Raw genomic sequence first — 23,429 nt, forward strand, 5'->3', positions numbered from 1 at the left:
CCACAAATGCAAAATGATAAATATTACAAAGAGTGTATTTATGTGCAAGAGGCCTAAATTTCAGTTTCTGCTGAGAATCCTCATTCCAGGGGCCTCTTGGTGCCTGCATGCTGGCTTACGAAACTGTGATATGCGAGGGGATTATTTTATCTTGCACTGAACAGGGAAGGTGTCAGAATTTGCCCGTCGTTTCAGCGCCCAGCTCCAGCAGGCACTACCTGACTCAGCTCACAAACTAGAGCCACAGCATCAAATTTCCCAACCCACTTAATTTGAAAGCCTGCCAAGATAGGTGAAAGACCTTATAAATATGTAAAGCAGGAAGTTCAAATTACACAGTGATGTAAATTCCCAGTGATTGATGCCCTTTTAAAAACAATAAAAATCCTCGAGAAACTACAATGTTGGTGAATGTGCTCCCCTCCCGATGCTGTCTGGCGGTGCCGTGCGGAGTTTGGCTGATGTATTGTACTTTTCGTGCGGATTTTATTTTGGATTTCTACCACTTCCTGGAGGCCAGGGGGAGGCACAGTGGGAGGAACCAAAAAACTCGGTGCCACAGCCATTTTGTTTGTGGGCAGCATGGTAGAATTCTGTCAGTCAGTATAAGGAGGGGTTTTTAAAACAGTATTTATGGAAAAACTATTCCTGCCGTAACGGATGTATCTGTTGAATTTAGTGTTAATTTAGTCCTTTCATAAGGTAGGTATTTATAATTGTAAGTAAATCGAGTATTTGTTGGGATTCAAGGCTGCCCACTTTCCAGGAATCATGGATTTTGTTTCAGGCATGACTGGCTCTTTCGGATGCTGCGAGGCAGCCGGAGCCCGGCGGGCGGGGGTGCGGGGGTGCCGCGGGGGGAGCCGAGGGATGCGCCGGGCGGCACAAACTTGCTGCGGGCTCCGGAGTGGGGGCGGGGGCGGGGGGAGGGACAGAGGCAAAACGGCCAAGTCTCGGAATTATTTTGTCCAACTGTCTTTCTTTATTAATTCTCAAGAGGCAGCTGCTCTCTCCGAGGGGAGGATGAGGCGTGGGGTTGCGCGGGGCGAGCCGTAGTTTTGCAGTGTCACCGAAAACCAGCGCTAGACTTTGGTCCTGTGTGCTCCAGAGGCGGGTGTAAAATGGCACACTGCATTTTTCCAGGCGGCGGCGGCGGCGGGGGGAGCGGGGGGCGGGCGGGGGCGCCGCTGCCCGCCGAGCCCATCGAGCCAACGCCAGCCCCGGCAAAGTTGTGACCCCGGCGGCACCGGGTCCCCCGCCCCGGCTGCGGCCGCCCGCCGGCATCGCCCGCCGACCCTCGGGAAGCCGCCTCCTTCCTCGCCCGGCGATCCCGGCGGGGTGACGGGGAGGGGGAGGAAAGAAGAGAGGGAGGAGGGAAGAAAAAAAAAAAAAAAAAAGGAAAGAAAAGAAAAGTCTCACTTTCTGCATTTGCGAAATATTTTAAGGATGTTCGGGAAGCCCTTTGCAGCATGGAGGTGGCTGGTTGTAGGAGAGCGAGTATGCAGTCCATATTGTTACAGCCCTTTTGCAAGGGCTGCCTTCTTCGAAGGTAAGTTTGTGGTTTTAACCAAAAATATTCTTTTCTGCGGGTTTTTGGCGTGTATTAGTGCTGTGGAGGATTTTCGTTGTGTTGATGAACAAAACGTAATCTTGTATTTTTCATAGCTTTGATCTCATGTGAATCCCACCCAACGGTGTCTCCTTAATAGCGACAATTACTGAAGTCAGTTTTGTTTCCTCTTTAAAATTTTATACACTCGAAGATTAAAAACAATTTAACTTCAGTTTAGGAGTATAAGAACTCAAATATTTTCCAGATGGACTTGGTTATTTTTTTTTTTTCGTTCTGGTTTTTTGTTGGGGCGGGGGGCAGGGGGGAATTCTTTACCGAGTAATAAACGGATCCAGGAGCAAATATGTGACTGTCTATATAAATATAATGCAGCTCTCGTGTATAAAGAAGCATATTGTGTTGCTACTGTATGGTCTGGTGGTAGCTAAAAGAGTTTACAATGCCATTTGTGATGGCTCTTGATGGATTACTTTGGTCTAAAGTAAGGGGGAAAACTGCCCTTGGTATGGTGAAGGTGGAGATGGACATAAGAGGGTTTATATTAAGTTATATCTCTTACTAAACAGTGACCTTTTTATTTAAATATTCCAGCTCTTGTGATAATTAGCTTAAAGCATTAGTTATATAAAGGTTCTTATTTCCCCACACTTCACTTAGATGTCTTGGTGTTGGGTTGTTTGTTCTTTTTTTTTTTTTTGGAGGGGGGGAGGGAGGGGGTTGAGTGGTTTGTTTGGTCTTTTTCTTCCAAGAAGGTACATTTGGGAGACATTTTGTAAATTTTGGCATTTTTCTAGGCGCTTTTTTTTTTTTTTTTTTTTTTTTTCACCCGGTGGGAGATCTTTTTTGTTTTGCATTGCTCTGTGCTGGTGGCGCTGTGGGGCTCCGAAACAATTCGTGTCCCTGGCTCTAAAGGGGGAGGGGGCCGGAGGGAGAAAGGTGGGGCACGGGTTGATCTATTGTATCTTTTCCTTTTCTCTGTATCAAAAGTAACCGCAAATTAGTTAGAATGACGATGAAATTGTATCTCTAGAAAATTGTAGTGTCGCATGAACTATGGCCCGGCAGAGGCATGACCTCACCCTTTCGCTGGTTTGTGTAATGAAGCAGATCCTTAATTTTTTTTTTTTCAATCCTGTGCCTAGGGTCCAGTTTTCCCCAGTGATGAAATTTTCGGTCCCACCCCCAAAATGATTTTACAGTGGCTACAGATGAAAGATTTTAAAATTGTTTTTTGCAGCCAATATGGAAGGCTTTGGCACACACTTATTGTGCAACTAGTCCATTGTTTGCTTGTTGTGAAGTTAAAGGTTCCATCCACGGCTGGCTGTCAAGCCCTAAGGTCCCCCTCGCTCTCGTGCTTGCATATGCAATTCTCCTGATGAGGTCTGTAGGAGTTGGGTTGGATATGAAGGTGGGGTGGAAAAGAAGGAAAAACCTAATGTAGTCCTTCAGATTGTAAGAGGATTCACCTGAGGTGGGTGGGTTCTTTCCTGTTGCTAAGTGGAGCATGCATTTTACGTGTCTTTATACACAGATACATGTTAATATGTGTTGTTCTCTTTTGTTACAACCTACAGATCCCCTCGGTTCTAAGTGCAAAAGGATTAGAAGGCTTTCTGCTAACATCCATATTAGGTGTAAGAAAACAGAAGTGATTAATGCTCTAAGATGGGTGGGAAGACATAGTCAAGCCCATGATCAGAGCATATATTGGAAACTCAACAGGTTCAGGAACAAATTTGACATTAAATTTAACACATTTTTAAGGAATCGATGTGCCTGTTATTTTGGAGTGATAAAAGCTGATAATTTTAGAGGCCTTTGCATCTATTTTACATTTCAATGTCTTCAGTATTTTCAAAGAATAAATTTGACAAATACTAGGCAGTTTGAAACAGTCTCTAAACTTCTTGTGAATGTTTAAATCTTCAATAATGCATTTAGATATCGGTTCAAAGAGTTTGCTCATTAAGTTAATTAGTTTTATGGAAACAGATATATAACTTCAGTAGATCTCTGTAATGGTCTCTTATTCATTATCCTTTTTAAAAAGAAGGTAAATTTTGCTTCTGTCTGAGGTAACATACATCTTGCAACCTCCTACCAGTAACAAATGTATATCCAAGAGAGCAGCCAGCTTTTCTCACCTCTGCTCTGTCAGACAAGATCTGCTTTTATGGATTCTTGGCTGGAGCAGAGACCTGGTGGCCTATGACAGTGCAGTTTGACCATTACTTCTTTGGTGTCCTGGTACAACTCTTAGACTTGAGGAAAAATATCAAGACATAAACCATCTTAGAAAGTGTGGATTTTGGCCATCCTCCATTTCCATTTCTGAGACCTGATTACTAGGACATAAAGTTGGCATTTTGGGCACAGTTTATGCCAATAGAAGTAGTGCCAGTTGCTGAGTTCATTACAATAATTATCAATCTTAGAGAATCACTGGATTGTTTAATTCTGATGCAACTTTTCTTTTTTGACATCACTTAGACCAACGCTCAGTGTGCTCATCCATGGACAACAGTACTGAGCAAATGATAAACTGAGATGCTTTCTGAACGTATTTTAATGCTCTTATCCTGCACCATGAAAGTGATGATTTCTTGTGGCTGCACCCTGTGCTTGCAGGCCATGAACTGATTGTTGTGATCTTGTGCTCAGAGTCACTTCCAGCTCAGTGAAGTCAGCAACAACATGAAATCTGAATGGAAACTTGCATCACACTTTCTCCCCTCTCTCCCATTCAACTGAGGCTACTCTTTAACTTTGGTTGTGGTTTTGCAACTTTGAAGCTGCATCTGATGAAAGTGTCTGGTTTTACTCTCATCAAATAATAAGGTGAGAAGAGTGAAGCGCTGATCTTCGGCAATTCAGTGGTTCTCACACTTATCTCCTCCTTCCTTTTTGCCATTGTGTTGCCAATAAGGATCCTGCATCCTCTCAAAGCTAGCAACTAATTTACTTCCTGCATCTTCTGCAGAAATGCATGGAAGAGTAATTTCTGTAGGGTAGCTCAACCTTTATTGTGTTTTCCCCACCTGCTCCTTCTGAAATACCAGTATGTGGAATTCCAGGACCTAAAGCAGCATAAGAACTTTTTTTTTGTGGGTTTCTTAATTTTCTCCCTTACATATACCTCCATTTCTAAGGTGTCAAAACTAATGTATTTTTCTCCTAGTACAGTTTCCCTTTTACCTAGAAAGTCTGTATAGGGTCCAGACACCTTTAAAGGACATTTGGGTCTCTTAGGTTAAAACTATTTGAAGTATGGGATCATACTATAAACCAATCTTTTTCAAGAGCTTAATTCAACCTGACTGACCAAAATGTTCTTTGTGCCTTGGTGAGATTCCTCTTACTAATATTGCTAGTATTATGTACTGAATTAAAAGTCACAGTAAAAATGGCTGTCTAAAATGGTCAATAGTAGTTAGTGCAAGATATGTAGATCCCAGGAAGATATAACCAGCTTCCAAAGTTAACCACAATACTGTGCAAACAGTTCCTCAGAAGTGGGTTGGTGGTGTAGAAGAATGTTGTTTGGGGCTCAGCCCAAACAAAAGCCATAGCCCCTGCTTCATTGACTCATATGTTGTGCTTTCCAGTTTCCTGTGCTGATAACATACCTTGGTGCCTGGGACTCCTCTCTGTTATCTTTTGAGGACTCTCAAGTATTCATTTTGTCCTTGATCCAAGTTTTCAAAGGTGGGGGGGCTATCTCTACGCTGGACACCTTGTGACATAATCTTGTTTCTCACCTTTCTTATGTCATAACTTTGCTAGCTGTACTTCTCCATATCATACTTGTCAGCATCAACTTGTAGCAACGAATAATTAGTTTAAGATTTGCTTCTAGGATCACCTGTTTCCCAGTGGTGAACAAAAGACAATATATTACATGCTTCAGACTCATCTTCCACAAAGTTAGGTCTCTCCACATCTCTTCCAGACTGATATTTACATGACCTTTCAGTGTTATGAAATTATCTGCTCTAAATCCTATGTGCCAGAGGAACTGCTGTAGCTAGCACATCCTTCCACCTTTTAGCATTCTTCATATTTTTCCTCCCTTAGCAAATAGCACAAGAAGTTAATTCATGTTGCAGTGAAGAGACAATCCTAGATTTTAAATTATTTAGTAAATATACAGGGTGAGGGAATGTCAGTGCTTTGAAATATAACTCCTGTGTTGCTGTTGTGAGCAACAAAATATGCCTTGGACAGATTTGACCACACACCAGTGGCTTCAGGTCCTGTGGGCTTCTTTAAACCCTTTACTAAGTCACATCTCCAGTTAATTGTGTTACCACTGGACTATCCAGGAGCAAGACAACACCAATAATATAAACTTCCTTAATAGGAAGGTTTGTTCATCAGTTCTCTATGAATAGCAGCTAGAGCCTAAAATTGGTGGTCAGAAGGTATTGCAGTGCTTAAAAAGTTGGTACATTTGCTAAAAATTATTCTCTCTGCTTATCTCCCAGTATAAACAGTAGGGAGATGGGAACTGCCAAATAACATGTGAGTCCTACTCTTCACCACTGGTGCAGCAAGTTGGGATGCTGTTGTGGAGCTCCTGGATGGTAAATGGAAAGTTGATCAGAGCCAACAAACACCATCCAACAGAAAGCAGTAGTTACAGATGCAGTGTCTATTGCTTTGAGCACCAGTAAAAACAGCAAGAGCTCTAAATGTAGTCCATGGAAAATCCAGCTTGGAGCAAATGACTGAAAATGGGTGATGCTGACTTGCCATCGTATGTTGTTGAGCAGAACCTGGATCACTACTGCTAGGGAATGGGAAAAGGATGAGTTAGATTTTACAATGCACTGAGCACTGGGATTTCCAGAGGAAGAGAGAAAAGTTGGGGTTCCATCTCATCTCTGCTCCCAGGATTGCCTCATGGATTTTAGTCAACAGTGTTTAAATGTAAAATGTAGGAATTTCAGGGAACAGTGAGCAGATTTGTTCTTCTCAGAGCAGTCTTTCTTTTATCAGGTTCCATTTTTGTTTTTCCTTGGGTTAGAGATCTGGGAAATGGGCCTGTAAGGTGGTGTTAAATCCAGGTATTTCCCTGGATTTACAGTAAGTTGGGCTTCTGAGTGAATCAGAATCCCTGTATTATATACATTCATGTAGAACTTCTTTCTTTCACGTACCTTTAGAGGAGTATTGTTAGATCTGTAATCCTCAGTGGAAATAAAGAGATCAAGTAAATCATAGCTTAAAAAATGACAAAAGGACTCCAACAACAGCAAAAACAACAAGCAAACAAACACAACCAAATTTTGGATGTCTGCTGTGATAAGAACTGTATCTTAAATTTAACTGAGTATCTTGATCAGGTCTCCATCTGCCTCCTGTTCAGATATGAATGCCCTCACTTAATCAGAGATATCCCATGCCCCTGAGTTTACTACTACCAACCTGTGCATGATTTAGATAATGAAAAGTTAGCTCTTAATCCTCACTCTGTTTCAGAGCCATGAGAAAATGACTAAATGGAGGCAAGACCTTTGGCCTCACAGGGATGTGCATCTGGAATATTCATTAATACAAATAAGAGTGAGCTTTCCATGTTTGTTCAAACAGACTTAAAAATCAGGTGACTCAGATCTGGGGATTTCAAGGCATCCCTTTCTATTTACTAAAGAATCTTGGTGCTGGCATAACCTGATCACTAAAGGGATAACTGCTTGAAAGAGTCCTTTCACCTGACAGTTTTTCATCTGTAACCCCAGGGGTAGATAGGGCATGTTTTCTGGCTGGATTTATTCAGAAGATTTCTTTTTTCTCAAGAAAATTTAAAATTCAATTTAAAAGGTTATAATTCAGAGCAGCTGTGTTATTTCTGATGGTCTTAAAGGTATCCACACAAGGCAGAACATCTTGATGTCTTTAGCCAAAGTGCTTGTGTATTCACAATTCAAGAAAAGTGCTTCCATCAGCATCTTTTAAGGAGAAACCATGCTGGATAACAGAGGGGGGAAAACATACCTGATATACATATCAGGTATATTTTCCTGACATACACATATCAGGACAATATACCTGATAACTCTGCATAGACACTTTCTGTTTAGCCCATATCCATCTATAAGCACATAATGAATGAAGATTCCATAAGAAAGTATTCTGCTTTCTTTTGTCATCTCTGAATCAATTTCCAAGATAAAAATTGGGTGTTATGGGAATCTGTGGGATTTAGGAGGTCTAGTCAAGCAGACTTCCAGATAAGCTTCTTTAATGTGAGAAACTGTTTTTCTTCCCATCTTTCATATTCTCCCTTGATATTTATTTTAATTAGGTTGTGTCTCTCTCTGCTAACACCCTTCTTGAGTTGCTTATAAGTCAGAAAAGCTCAGCAGACTTGGCACGTGTGACCAGTGGCAGGCTGGTGCACATTAACCCCAGTGTTAATGACAGGAGTCTGTCGTGCTCTCTTGGTCAGAGGAGCAGAATGTCAGAACAGCCATAAAACTGACACACTGCACAATAAACAATGGGAACTGAGTGACTTTGTCAGCGATGGATGAGGGGGGTTCAAGTCTTACCTGCTTGTAATCTGAATGATTTGAGAAAACCACCTTCCATTTGCCCCTGCTTCTCAGATTTGGGGATTTCACAGGGGAGCTGAGAAGAAAACACCAGGGATAAAACAGCACCTCTGGTTTCCATTATCCCATCTACATTAGTGACAGAGAAAACAATATCATGTGATTTCTCTATTTTTCTTCTCACAGCAACTTCTTGTTTCGTCTAGACCAAAACACTTCCCTCTCAACATCTGCCCACCTCCCACAAGTTCTCTAAATATTGAAAAACCTCAGAAATGACATTTTCTTCAGGTTAACCCTATCAGAATTTTACATTTTAAGCATCTGCTATCATTTAAAATATATAAATACGGATATCTCGAAACAGTCTAATCTAATCAATTTTCTATTCAGAACTAGCCTCCTCTGCTGGATATTTACAGTCAAACTTAATTCATTAGGCTTTTTTTCCCACTAATGCAGCATTATTAATGTATGCTTTCTTAACTTTATATATAAACATTGGGTTATAAATATGATCATGATTATTTGTATCCCAGAAGACAAGCAATATTTTTATAACATTCACTCATGTTTAATTTAGTATAAATCAAACTGCAGTGTGTAAAAAATCCACTTCTAAAGTGGAAAGAATATTTGTGCTCTTGCAAGCTAATAACTAGCTTTGGAAATCCAAAAGCTGAGTTATTTGTATTTTTTTCATTCCTTTGGAGAAATGTATTTATATTAAGTAAAGATGGTATAGCCTGTATAAGGTACTTAATAACATATTTGTATTAATTTCATGTGGAATTCAGAGTCCACTTACATCGTAGGTATGTAGGTACATCCCACTAACATTAAAAAAAAAAAAAATGAACATATATGTTAGGAAATGCCTCTTATTCCAAGATGCAAATGTACTTTCCTGCACCAAAAGATTTCTGAAGCCAAGCTAATTCCTATCTCAGTATAAGTCACCGTTTTCTTCAATTGTGTGAGGGAAGCAGATAACCTACTTTCATTCTGATTCAGGAACTGTAAATTAAAGCATTTGTCTTTGTTATAGTTATATAAAGTTATATACCTACATATAAAGTTATATAGTAACTCCACATTAGCTTAACTCCATGTTATTTAACATCAGCAATGTAATTTTGAAGATTGAAAATACTTGATCATACTTACTGAAAACCCTGAAGCACTTGAAATGATTTTTCATAAATTGACTTTCCAGACAGGATTTCTACCTTAGAAGTGTAAGGTAAAAATCTAAAACATTAGAGGATGTAATAGTAAGACATTCAGGCCTTACTATTGAACTGAATTTGCTATTTTATTTGCATTTACATAGAGCCAGGCAACTACCAGGGTAGAAGTAAAGTTTCAGAAGTCATGCAAAGGCACAGAGCCTGTCCCCAGTTTGCCCTTAATCCCAAGTTGGAGAGTGAGCACTGGCAGTCGAGGTTTATGTAGTGGTGCCAGGTGTGTGTATTGGGTTTGTTTGTTTGTTTGTTTTTAGCTTAATTGTCAATTGGAGGATTTCGGACAGTGTGCAGACCTGTGTACAGCTATAATTTCTCTACTTCTGTTTGCCTTTTTTAGCCTTCCACCTTATGCTATGCAGAATGTCAAAGTTAGACATCCTTAGCTCCTTGACTGATGAACTAGCAATTGTGTTGGCAGGAGAAGGCAGGGCTTTTATGCTTGGTTGGTTGTTGTTTGTTTTGATTTTTTTTTTAATTTGGTTGTGGTTTTGCTCGCTTTTTTGTTTGTTTGCTTGGGGTTTTTGTTGTTTGTGTTAGGGTGTTTTTGCAAGCAAAGCAGAAGGGCTTTGTCCTTCTGCTGGCTGTTCTGCTAGAAATAATACAGGACCATGTGATTAAATTTCCTTGACTCAGAGATTATTCATGTGTTATAATCTGGTGTTTGCAGAAGTTCATGCCTAAGTCAGAAGTGGTAACCAGACCACCCTGCTCAAATTGTGTTTCCCTAATAAATTGTGATTTTAGCATTATTATTGTTTTGTATGTCAGAATACAAAATGTTTTGGATAAAGATTAAAAACAAAAACAAAATCTCAGAGCATAAAATCAAACATTTTTGGATTATGTTTTGTTCCCTTTTATCTTACTACTTAATCCTAAACTATTAATTTGTGAAATTAATTTCTAGTAAAGATGACTAAATCAAGAATTCAAGGTGTGTCTTGCATAGTATTTTAGAGGGGATATGTGTTAAAAAATGAAAACATGAAGGAGAAAATCATAAGTCACTTTTAACCCTTACAATTCCTAGGACACCTGTTCTGAATCCATTAAAATTTAAACAGGGAAAGATGCATTTCAAGACAGAAGAGTCTCAGCATTTGTGGTTTTTTACCACCACTAAATCTAAGAGAATAACTGCTTCTACTGTGACGTGTTCTCCCTAGACACATAAAAACTTGAGTCTCCAAAACAAGTTATGTAAAGGAAACTGATTCTCTTCTGACAGTACTAAAAAACACTATCAAATTCTGTGTGTTTTCAGATAAAACCCATTTTACCATTTTCTTGCTTATCTGTCCAGGTCATGTTAGGACAATGGTGAGTCTGTAAAATAATAATCCTAAATAATTAATTAAGTCATTAATCCTTAGTCATTAATTCCTTTTAAAATCTTAGTCCTCCTATGGACAACTGCCTCCACCACCTCTAAGAGTTTAGCTATCACTGGAAAACGAGAAATCTGCAAAACCTTTTGCTGCTCCTCTCTTAGCTTTGTCTCTTCTCAGTAAGAGAATTGCTGCCACTGACTTTTCCTTTTCTTTTGGATATGCCTCCATGGCATAGCTGTTTGAGGATGAGCTTAGTTTTTGTGAGGATGCTGGGGTATTATCACTCAACTTTTGAGTATTAAAAAAAAATAAAAAAGAATTTAAAAAAACAGGTCAACAAAATTGCTGCATAAATAAATGAAGAGTTATTAGGAGTAGGGTGTAAGGTAGTCACAGAATGAAAAACGAAAAATTGCAAATATTTATGGATACAAAAGTCAGTGTATAGTTTAGTGTAATACGAAATGCAAACAAACCCTAATTAAAACAAAAAAAAACCCCAAAATATTTTGAAAAGCTTTTTCTTTTTTTCAAATTGACCAACAGTCTCCTAGAATTTTATATCCTTAAAATTCAAAATGCTTGAGGCCAAAAAGCAACAAAAGTGACATGGTTTAACCTATATGCATGTTATGTGTAGTACTTTTGTGATAATTACTGCTAGAATGGGAGGCAATATTAGCTCCATGTGCCAAAGGCTACAATTCATGCTTAAATAAATGACTGAAGTCCTTCTTGAACTCAGAGAGGTTTTAAGCCATAAAAGTAACTAAGAACGAAAATTTATAAAAACTTGTCAAACAGTACACAGGACTTGCAAACCAAATTAGAAGTGATGTTTTTGGGCTTCACAAACCTGAGTTAGATGTGAGAGTACAAGAGACCCCTACCCCCCTGTCTGGAGGTGCATGGATCAAGGGGTATCTTTGCCCATAATGCTCAGTCTGAATTTAGTACTTCTGAATGTATTTTGAAAGGGTTATATTTACCAGCTGCACAGCTGATACACAAGGTGTTTTCATTTTAGTTAAGCTTTTTAATTGTGATCATAAAAAGATAAAGCCTGAAAGAAATGCCCCAAATTATTTCAGGCATTTAAAAAGCAATAATTATAGCAATTCTAAATGTCTTTTCATTATATTTCAGTTGCTTTACCTTACAGTCCAGTATTTAAAATAGACACATAGCACTTAGGTTCAACAAATTAATTTATACTTACTGATCTTTTACTGAGAGTTTGCAGAGAGTATCTTGGTCACTATACAAAACCTACCAATTCTGCATTAGCTACTGTCACAGTGCAGCACTGATGTCTACAGATGTAAATTTTGATAAAAGCTACGAAATTGAAAAAAAAAACTCTCAAATATACCTGCATTTTTTTACTGAAAGGAAGATAAAATGGAAATATCAGTCTGGTTATGCTCCATACCTTTTCCTGTCAACAGACATCAGGGCTGATGCCACATTGTTTTCAATTATCACACTTTCCATCTTACTAGCAAATTAATTTTGAGGGCTAATCGTCTTCTGCTACAAAATATTTTAACACAATCTCTTTTATTGGCAAAACATTAAAAGCTGATGAATCCAAGTGTTTCAGGCCAAAACTTTTTCTTAATGCACTGTCCTCTTTGTCTCCAAACATTATTGTCCATTCTGCTTGCTCTGCACTTTTCTCAAGCCTGGGCAGGGTTAGAAATGCAAAGGTCAATTAAGGATAAGTTTGAATTTGATTATTCTTCCTTTATAGCTCAGGATATTTTCAGTACTTGGTTTTCATTATGTTCATTATGTATTGTTTTCCTTTCATCAGTATAAGTGGAGAGTTATATTTGATGGCTTTTTTTTTTTTGCTTAGCTGCCAGGTGTTTAATTTTCATTTAATTTTTAAAGTCAAAGCTAATCTATGATGGCATATTGTGATTTTTTTTTCTTTTTTCTCAGCACCTTATCTGTCTGCTAATTGGATAAACCAAATTATTTGGTATTTGTGGAAAAGGGTGTAGATGTTTTATGGGCAATTTATTTTAGGATTATATTTTTTGAACTAGTGTGTGTTTTAAGCTTTAGAAGTAGAGTAAAAGGCAATATGCATGGTTAAACATTTGATTCTGATGTAACTACTGAAATAAAAATGAATACAATGATACTTAGTTCATTCCACTCTCCTTAAAAAAATAAAAAACAACAAACAAGCCTCCCTTAAAACAAAAATAGTCTCAGTCTCCCTAGGAGCTGTCTTCCATTGCATTACCCATTTGCAGTACAGGTAGAATTTAGCATCCCAAAGAAGTTATGAAGCCAAATGAGTTGCAGTTTAAGCAGTTTGGGAAACCCACCGGGCTTTGGTTTCCCAAACAGTCATGCAAATAGTTGGCTTGAATATTCTGTTAATAACTGCATCTAGCAATATTTCATCTGGTGCCTAGTAGTGGCTTAAGGTTGAGGAGAGTGGTGGTATTATTATTATTATTATTATTATTATTATTATTATTAATATTAATATTAATATTATTGTGGTGAGATTTTTAAAATGGCTTTTGCTTCTATTATAGAGATTTCTAAAATTGCTAAGCAAAATAAGATTTTTCTATTTTTGGTTGTTTTTGGTTGGTTTTTTTTTGCTATACCTATGCCATATTTCTGAAAGTTCTGTTTCCCAAGAGTAGTATGTGATAAAGAGGAAAGTTCTGTCCACCGATTCCCGTGTGACCGTAAAAACGACAGTATTTTGCATTAGAAACGGAGGGACGCTGAAATTCAGTCAACCCACAACCATCTCGCATTTTAAATGAAACTAAGCCTAAACTAAGCCAAGATAGCTTTGACTACAGGGCTAGAATTACCCATAACCTGGTGGGAGAGCACACACGAGCACGCAGAGCTCCTCAGCTCGGCGGCGGCAGCCCCGGCCCGGCCCGGCCGGAGCGCAGTTTGCCGCTCCTGTGGGCGCGCTGGGATGCCCTGGGGCTGCTTGTGCAGAGAGCACCGAGACGGGGCTAACTCGGCATTTCCGATCCCTTGCTTAGAGCCGAACAGTGCATCACTTTAATCGACTCATTGAGATGTAAACGAGCTTCCCTAATCAGACACGCTCAAGTGGGTTCTACCCATTGCCTGGGGTGAGCTCGCTTGAGCGGGTCACTGATAATAACTTAAGTCCACGCAAGGCTTAAACCAGTTCACGTGTCTGCACTTTGCTGCCGGACTAAGTTTCTGAAAACCTCAGGGAAAAGGGGAAATGCCGTTGTGAAGGTGCCCGGTTCTTACGGTTCTTCACCGTTTTCGGGCAGGTGCCCGCGCTTCCCCTTTATTTAGCACGGACGCGGACCCGGTTCGGCGGCGCGGAGGGAGAGGGACAGCGCCCGGCGGATGGCTGCGGGGCCGCGGCCGGGCCCTGAGGCGAGGGGCGCTCCCGGGGCGGCCCCGCGGTCAGATCCCCCCACTCGCGGGGCGCCGCTCCGGCCGCGGCCGGGGGCACCGCAGCCCCCGGGGTCGGGGTGAATTCAGAGCCCGGCACCGCTGTCCCGCGGTCCTGCCCCCGAGAGGCCGCAAAGGTCGGGGCCGGCACCTCCCCGCCTCTCTCGGCCAGGTTTCCCAGAGCTGTCATGGTCAGGCGCAGCTCCAGGGGAGGTTCCCCCCGGGCTGAGGGGCTGGGGGCTGCCCAACTTCCTCACCCCGGCAGGAGCGGAGCGCGGCTCCGCGGCACAGCTCGGCGGCCGGAGGGCGGAGCGGTGCCGCACACGCTGATTAAAACTCGCTTTGCTCCCGACTGCGCCCCTGATCCCGGCGCCCCGATCTGGCTCCGGCGGCTCTGTGAGCCTTCCCGCGCTCCCGAGCCCGCTCGGGCCGCTCGCAGCGTCCCGCGTTCCCGAGCCCGCGCCGCCGTGCCCGCGCCGCGCGCGCTCCCCCCGGGCGGCGCCGTGCCCGCGCCCTGCGCGATGCAGTGTGGGAATGGCTGTGGCGCTGGGGTTGGCTGAAAGAGGCGGCCAGTCGAGGTTTAATGTCCGCCATGTTGGCCGTGGCGTATTGAGCGGAACCGGAGCGGCGGAGGAGCGGAGCCAGCGCCCAGCCCAGCCGCGCCAGCGGGCGCCGCCGGGCCCCGTGTCGGAGTGCGCCCCGCCCCGCCGGGGGAGCCCCGGTCCCTCCATGAGATCGCTCGGCGGGGTCCGGCTCTCAGCTCGGAGCGCGCTTGCTGTCGCCCCCCCCTTCCCAGCCGGAGCCGCCATCGCCGCCTAACATGAGCAAACTGTCGTTCCGGGCCCGGGCGCTGGACGCGTCCAAGCCGCTGCCCGTCTTCCGCTGCGAGGACCTGCCTGACTTGGCCGAATATGCCTCCATTAACCGGGCCGTGCCGCAGATGCCCACGGGCATGGAGAAGGAAGAGGAGTCGGTACGTGAGACCCCCCCCCCCCCCTCGGCCGGGTCCCACCATCCCCCCCGCACCCGGGCCCCCACCTTCGCCTCTGCGCAAGCACAAAATGGCCGCCATCTTCTCCCCACTCTCCCCGCCCGCCGGGAGGGGGGGGACACCCGGGGCGGGAAAGCGCCGAGCCCGGCCGTCCCTCACCGCGCCCTCCCCCGGAGCTCCCTCACGGCCCCTTCGTCCCCCGCTCGTGCCCCGCGGCCGCCGGCGGCCCCTCCGCGGGGCCCCGAAAGGCACAAAGGGGGTCACGTGACACAGCGGGGCGGCCGCCATTTTGTGTCTCGGTCCTTGGGCCGGGCCTGGTGCGGCAGCCGCGAGGAGCAGACGGGGCCCGGCGGCGGCGCCGTGTGCGCGCTCCCCCGCCGGGGGGCGCTGCCGAGCCGGACGGCGCCGCGGGGGGCGCGCGGCGGCGGGAGCGCGCGCGGGCCCGGCCGCCCTCAGGGGAGCGGGGCCCCGTAGGGCCCAGGTGGCGCCTTTTCCCTTGAAGTGGGAAGTGGGAGCATTTGTGTTTAGGTTTATCTGAGAGCCCTGCAAGTGCCATCAGACAGGCGCGGTGTAAGTGAAGTTGTGACGGTCCCCACCAAAGTCAGTTCTGAAGCGCTGCGCAAAGTAAGGAAATCCGTGTTGGAGGCTAAAAGTCTGTCACTTCCTGCTCGGTTCTGCTGTCTCAGTGGAGGATGAAACTTTAAACCGTTTTGAACTTCAGAGTCATTTAATCATTCACTCAGCACTTTCTAAGATAGGTAGAACAATAAGTAGCTGCTTTTGCTGAAGATAAAACACTTGGTAACTGTTACTGTTGAAGACTCTGCTCTGAAGTGCGTTATTTGCAGTGTTGTAAATCTTTAATTATTTCCGTAGTATAATCAGTTCTCCCCATCTGTGCGTTGGGCACAGCAAATAGGGAAGTACTGCAGAAATGCAGTTATGTAAGCAGGTTTTGAAATTTGGTGCTAAGAACAAAGGTGACACTAGCTCGGTTGGGTAGAGCAGTGTGCTGGTAGTGCCGAGGCTGTGGGATCCATCCCCTTATGGACCATTCACTGAAGAGTTGGACTCAGTGATCCTTGTGGGTCCCTTCCAGCTCAGAATATTCAGTGATTCTGTTAGAGTTTCATAGTCCTGAGTTTTTCTAGTTGTCAGAATTCTTCGTCCCTTGAAGGTGACAGGCAGTAAAGTTTTTAGTTCCCAGTTCTAGATGTAGCGAACTTGGAGTTACATTTGTTTTAAGAGAGGTATCATCTTTAAATGGAGTTTCCTGTTTGTGGCACCATTGCTCTTAGTTAATGGCCTCAGTGAATTTTTATGAAATGTCTTCAGGCAGAAAGATTTCTAGAGAGTAATGCACTTTGCATGTTGTTGTCCATAGAGTAACCACTCTCTGAGCCTTTTTTAAACATAACTCCTTACCATTTTAACATAATTTGGCATTTCCAAGTCTTCTGCAAGTCATAAGTTGCTTTACACATGTGCTAAAATGTAAATTGTAAAGTGTAGTGCTTTTGTGTTTTTTTTTTTATTTTTCTAGCTGATAGATTGGGTTTTATCAAGTTGTTTTGGTGGTGTTTATTTTGGTGAAGATGCTTAAAACTTTACCATGGATTGAGGAGTATTTAAGTGGTAGGTAGCAGTGCTTAGGATGCTTGTGTTTCTTTTGGGCTCAGTAGATATATTCTGAATTGATACCTGTAGATTCTGAATATGAGAGAAAGCATCTTTTATTTCCTCTTGTACCAGAATATTAAATTTTGTTGTTTGCTGTGACACTTGCTGAGATTATCTCTCAGTTCAGGAGAGTGGGACTGCATGCATGGCATTTATTTGTAGAAATGTCAGGTTGCTGTCTTTCTCTTGTGCTGTTTGCCTGGCAGTTACAAGTTTTCAGGCTAGGAGATTACATGGCCTGTCTGTATCATCTCCCTAAACCCAGACATGTACATCCTACCTAAGTAGTCATGGGTAAGGAAAAAAATTTTAAACATTAATTATAAGACTTGGTTTTGTGGTTAATGTGATGCTTTTGTTTCCTAAATTGAGCTTTGAGGGTTAGCTCCAGACACTTTCCACAGCTGGAGTTTGCTCCTGCATTTGTTTTGAATGTGTGTGTACACACACAAACACACACCCCCAAAAGAATTCATTTGCCATCAGTAAGCACAGGTGTCCTGCATCTTTTTTTGGACCTTCCTACATAAAATAGTTCCTGTTAAACTCTTGTTCCTTATTGTTTCTGTAAACTTACTAAATTTCCTTCCTTCCTCCTTGCCCTAAAAAGCTTTCTCTTCAGTTTATATTAGTGTTGACAACAGAGAACCCAATTCTATGACTTAAGTTGGAACAAACCTCATGGGTTTAATACCCTCCTGTATGCTGTTTCCCAAACCTCAGGCCATGCAGGATTTTGGAAAGTTGATAGTTTGTGTTATCTAGCTGAGGACTTGAATTGGAATCTATCTTACAGAAATGATAGATGTTTCATTACAGCAGATGGCAAAGTGTCCATAAGATTTTGGAGGGTAGGATATCTTCAACTAGTATGAATTAGCATTTATAACTTTTTATAAATAGAATTCTAACATTGGTTTGAGTTTTGCATAAATGTAATTTTAAATGAACAGATATTTGGAGCTAAGAGTTCTCCTCTTGCCTAAATAACTTTCCCTAGGGAAAAATGCAATCAAAGAGATTTAATATTCAGGCATCAAGTCACAAGATATTTAAATGACTAATTGCTGTTTTGATGCACAAAAAGGAATCTTATTTTGCTTCCCTTTCATCTTATCTTTCTCCCATCATGTTCCTACAGAGAAGTGAGTAGTGAAAATAGTGCATCTTCCTTATTACAGCTGGAAACTTCAGTTCAGGAGTGATATTCTCTGAGAGTCTTCTGAAGGGAAAACAGCCCTGCTGGGTCTCTGGGAGCTGTAAAACATGCACTTGATCCAGGGATATATAAAAAGTAACCCTTTTAAAGGAAGTGACAGCTAAGTGGTGTTCATTCTGCAGAGTCTGCCCTGCTTGGCTTCAGTCAGTGCTTTTGTTAGGAGGTGAAGGAGCAGTAAGAAGCCTCTGACATGCAGACAGTGGTGCTGGAGGTTACCAGCTCACCCTGTGTTCTGACATTGGTTTGGCTGCCAGGTTTCTGAGGTGAACACAGTGTGGCTGTTGCCAAGTCTGTTGCTGCATCTAAGAAATTAAAAAGTATCATGTACATCTAAAAAAACCCTCTTCAGAATGTAATTAATCTTCTTATATAACACTAAACATCCCCTGTATTATTTCAAAATGCTGGTTTTGAGCAAAACAGATCCTCAGTGCTGTAATTTTGAGAACCAGACAACAGACCACTGTTAGTAATACAGTAAAGCAGATTTGGCTATCAAGACTGTTGATAACTGTGAATAAACAAGTAGGTGGAGTAGATTTGTTTATCATTTAAAAAGGACTTTTAAAAAGGTGTTGCTTTGTGTATCCTGTGGTTTACTATTTCTGGGGAGAGTGTTAATTTTTTTTTAACTAGAAATTCAGATTCTAGACTGAAAGGAGACAGCTGGGAAAGCAGAGCAGAGGTAACTTTAGTTAAGCAGGATCAAAAGTGAAAAAAAATGACAGACTGAAGTTTTTTGAACATGGTCAGTGACATTTCAGAAAGAAAGCGTGTATAGCTCTACAGGCAGCCTAGATTTGATGGCCTCCAACCAAACCAAGGGAAACTACTCTTGTTTTCCTTGCATTTTTTGAAAGGAAAGTAGAAAGAACACACTCTACATCCCTAGCCTCTAGATTCTCTTAAAAAATAGAAGGGGGGATGGGTTGTTGTGACTTAGTGGATAATTTATAAAATAAATCCTTATGGGAAATGACTATGACTATAGTTGGGTTTTCGGTTTTTTCAAGGGAGTTTTAAGAAGGAACCTAGCCAGGTGTTTGAAGGACATCATGTCAGCATTATAAGGCATTTTAAAGTGTTGGGAAGTTAAAATTTGTTGGTTGAAACAGTGCCCTAGCAAAGATTAGCATGAGCAGAGATACTTTTAATTAAGTCCCTTAGATGTGAGAAATTAATTACCTAATAATTTGTCTGTGTTGGTGACATTTCCAGAGTTAATAACAGCCCTAGGGTTGTGAGAATTGTCATGGGTTTGTGGAAGGGGGTTGGTTGACTTTTTCCTTGAGTGAGTTTGTTGTCCTTGTGTAAATTCTGATAGTGCTTTGGTCTGCTAAGGTTTTGGGTATTAGTTTTGATTTGTCTTCTATGTGTTCAAGTTTGTATAGGTTAAATGCCCTTTCTTCCTCATGTAAAGTTTTTAAAATGCCAGTGTCTGTGACGTGATTGCTGACTCCCTGTTCTGACTGGCGGTGAGTCCCTGTCCTCACCTGAGCTCTGGAGTCGCTGCTTGCCTGCCCTGCTGGATTTCTGACAGTGCTGCACTGCACGGAGTTGTTCTCTTGTGGATCACAGTTTAAATTTAAAGCTTGATTTCTAATTTTAGTCAGTGTTGCTAGTTACAGATAGAAGAATGAAGCACCCAGAGTCCAAAATTGTAATCTGTACAGCTGTTCATTCAGTTCTGACTGTTTTCCTTTGTGTGTGTGTCATGGTGTGAGTGACAGCTTGCACAGCGGGTGCCATTCAGTCTGTGTGTGTAATCAGCATTTCTGGGGGCTGGCATACTCTGTTACCTGGTGCTTCAGCAAACTTGAAATTGTTTAAACTGTGCTTTTGATCTCTTTAAATCCACAGTCATATTATCTTTCCTGCCCTGCTTTTGAGGATGTTTAAGAAAAGCTTATTTGTTAAAATTTCATTATTAGATGTAATTTTCCCCCTTCTTCCCCCTTCAGCATGACCTGTCAGTATTTGCTAAATGCTATAGAAGACCCAGTGAAGATAAGCTAATGTTCATTCAAATGCTTCAGAACACTTCAAACATAATCTCTAATAGGATGTATCTTAATTTATCAAAGCACTACATGGTAAATTTTCATTTACCCAGTTTGGATGGGCTCAAGGATCACATCCTTTCCATGGATCTGCCTTGGGCACTGCTAGCACAGATCTCTGCTAAGCCATATCTGGGCAGAAAAATGTCTTTCTCCTCCCAAATCCATACTGCAGGCATTGGGAGGCTACCATATCCAGGGTCTCTTGCTGCTGAAACAGCTGATTTTGGCTTGTCAAGGGAAAAAGTTGGGAAGGAATGTACAAAAAGTCACCCACATGTTACCATCTAAGCCCTAATGAATTCAAAATGCATGAAGTGAGCATGTAGCTGAGTGTAGTGAGTCAGAGTTAACAGTGTTAACTAACTTATGTATGGAAATTTCACTGAAGGCTCCCCAGTCTTTTTTATTACATTCCTGCCAGGTTAGGAAACTGCATTCTGTGAGTGCATCCACAGAGTGTGTGTAATTGTGTGTGTGCTGCCTTAAGTGTTCTTGAAATAACCACTGCCTTACTGACACAGGATTCATGGATATTGAGTAGTTTAGAATCTTGTTGGGGCCATCAGAATGACATGAATGTAAAATCATAGCAGGTACTGTTCCTGAATCATTCGTTTCCAGTCTGGGCTTGTTTGGGCTTTTTTTTTCATTTGATGTGGTGTTAGGAAACTCTATAAAGTTTTTTGCTTACTAACAAAAGAGAATCTGTGTCCTCCTCTCCAGCTGTAGAAGTCCTGAAATCTTAAGCAGAACAACTGAACTCCTTTAGTGGTCTCTTTTTAGAAAAGGACAACTGAAACATGAAAGGATTTTGAGGTAAATGGGGAGAGTACACCTCTTTTTGCATAGTCTTGGATTCATGAGTCCCATAAACTGGAAGAGCATTGGTTTTTGTCTGTGTTGTGTTCCCCTTTGAGCATCTTTGCTGCTCACTCATAGCAAAGGCATTAATTTTGTATGCCAGTCTAACCTTTTTTTAGTGCATAATTTTAAATACACTGAACTTGTAGATGAGGTTTCCACAAACCTGCATGTTTGATAGGAGGGGAGCACAGAAACAAGGGCTTTTTGCAGTTTTGTCTAAAGTAAGTCTACAGACACCTCAGATTGTAGTTAGAAGAGATTTTTCTGGAAGTTCATGTCATGACCTTAACTTTACTGTTTAATTTGGTACTTAGCTTAGTTGTTTATTCAGATAAACCTATGTGAAAAATGTTTCAAATGCTTAGACAGAGAATTTAGAGAGAAAAAATGTGGCAGCTCATGACAAGTGGGGCCTGATTTCACATGTAAGAGTAATAGTGATGACTTTCAGTTACAATAAAGTTTTCTGCTCAGTTGATGTTATTTAAGGTATTCTGAGCATTCATGCAAGTTAGGAAATGTGGTAGATCATGAAGAGTGGCTTCTGTAGTGATCAGTTCATGCACTGCCTTCAGGTACCTGAAGAAAGTTGTTAATGCTGTGGTGTGAACCCACCTGTAGCAACAGTGTTCCCTTTCAAGTCAGAGAGATGCTGGTGCCATAGATTCTGTTACAGGTTGGTGGAATTGAGTCTGGGATGAGATTGAGTAAATTTTGCTTCTGATTTCTCACTGGGATGGGCCCTCATTTATTAAGATGACATAGATTATGCCTTTGGGATTTGACAACTGCCTGGAAGCTGACAGCTCTGTGTAAAAGCTGAGGAATCAGGATACATGTCCTGTAGTTACACCATGGGGAAGTTGTGAGCAGGGGTCTGCCATGGAGGTGGCTGATAAGGCAATGTTCTGTGTATGCTGTCTGTTAAGCCTGTGATAATGGTAAAGGTGTGTGCTGTGCTCTGAAGCAATGCTGGAAATACTGAAACTTTCAGAAAATAGTGGGAATTGGTTTTTCATATCAGAGCCTTCTCCACGAGGTCCAGATTCTCTTTTGAAATTAAGGAGGGTATGAATTGGCAGACTTCAGTTTGATAGTTGTCTGTAATACTTATATTGAAAGAAATTTTTCCTTTTGAAAGCAGAATAATTAAGATAGCTTCATGCCATTAAGATTATTGAAAATGTATCAGGTATTGTTTGGGGTGGATATTAGCAAAAGCCTCTTCACTCAGAGCACTGTTAGGCACTGGAACAGGTTCTCTGTGGAAGTGGTCACAGCACCAAACCTGAGAGAGTTCAGAAGCATCAGGACAGTGTTCTCAGGCACGTGGTGGAACTCTTGGGGTTGTTCTGGGCAGAGCCACGAGTAGGACTTGTTCCCTGGGGGTCTCTTCCAACTCTGGATGTTCTGTGGCTCTATTCTATGGGTTCCTCTTAAGTTGTTCCTCTTAAGGAAGCTGACCCAGAAAAGTTGTGTGTAGACTGCTCTTATAGAATTTGTTTGATGATTGCAATCTCAGGTTATTTTTACCCTGTTGTGGAAATCCCAATGATGGCACACAGAGGAGCTGTGTACCAGCAGTGGCTTTCTGCACAGCAGAGCTACCCACAGTGACACCAATTGTCCATGTTCACACTTGAGGTTAAAAGGGGTAGGTGTACCTAGTACTCACTTACTTGCAATGAGTGTGTTTGACAGTTGGGAAAGTTAAAAAATGTCTCAAATTGTTTATATTAAGCCAGGGAAAGGAGGATGCCCACAAATACAACTTTGTTAGCAGCATTTGTGAGAGCACAAGAAGTAATACAACTGGCAGGGATTTGGAGGAGAGGAGTTTGTCAGGATCAACTGTAAATCATTTTAAACACAGACTTGTATGGAAAAGCTTTACCTTCTGAGAATTTTCACAGCTGGCCTTAAAGAGGAGCCCAAAAATGTTATCTTCCTGACTTTGATCCATCATCTTCCAGCTTTGATCCATCATATAATGTACTTCAGCTAAGGATAGGGTATTAATTGTATGCAGAATATGAATAATGCTGGGTGCAGTAGTTCTGTAACATAAATGTTTGAGAAGTATGGTGATGTGTCCTTAGTTTTCTTTTCATTTTAATAGCTAACATTCTGTATTTATTCCAGCAAAATTTTAGTTATTCATAGGAACCTGCCTAGTATTAATTTGCTTCAGGTAGGAAGATTATGCAATGTAGCACCCCCTCACTCAGTTGATCTTTTCATTGAGCAGACCACTTTGCTTGTAGCCATCACAATAATTGTGCCCTGATAATATGATTATATTCCTCAGAAATGTATATGCAATTATTTACCAATTTGTTATGGGTATTTAGTCTGAGTTTTGAATACCTCTAAATCAATGCATTATTTTTTCAAGTTTGTTTTGTAGGACAGAGTGTGTGTTTGTGTAGGCATCTGCTCTGCTAGAACAGAATATTGCCATTGGCAGGCCATAGGTGT

The 23,429-nt window shown here is 41.8% G+C and overlaps 1 protein-coding gene across 6 annotated transcripts in view; it reads left to right on the forward strand.

Moving 5' to 3' along the window:
• Window positions 1-590: 590 nt before the first annotated feature.
• Window positions 591-23,429, forward strand: part of EPC1 (enhancer of polycomb homolog 1) — a 64,524-nt gene continuing 41,685 nt past the window's right edge. For 4 of the 6 annotated variants that reach the window (XM_064703996.1, XM_064703991.1, XM_064703992.1 and 1 more), the window contains exon 1: window positions 14,671-15,107. In XM_064703996.1, coding sequence (XP_064560066.1) covers window positions 14,955-15,107 — 153 coding nt within the window. In that variant the 5' untranslated portion in view covers window positions 14,671-14,954. Of the gene's footprint in view, window positions 703-1,263; window positions 1,550-14,670; window positions 15,108-23,429 lie in introns of those variants that run through there. The other 2 variants (XM_064703994.1, XM_064703993.1) reach the window with 2 other exon arrangements.

Source organism: Zonotrichia leucophrys, chromosome 2, assembly GCF_028769735.1.
Source record: "Zonotrichia leucophrys gambelii isolate GWCS_2022_RI chromosome 2, RI_Zleu_2.0, whole genome shotgun sequence".
NCBI lineage: Eukaryota > Metazoa > Chordata > Aves > Passeriformes > Passerellidae > Zonotrichia > Zonotrichia leucophrys.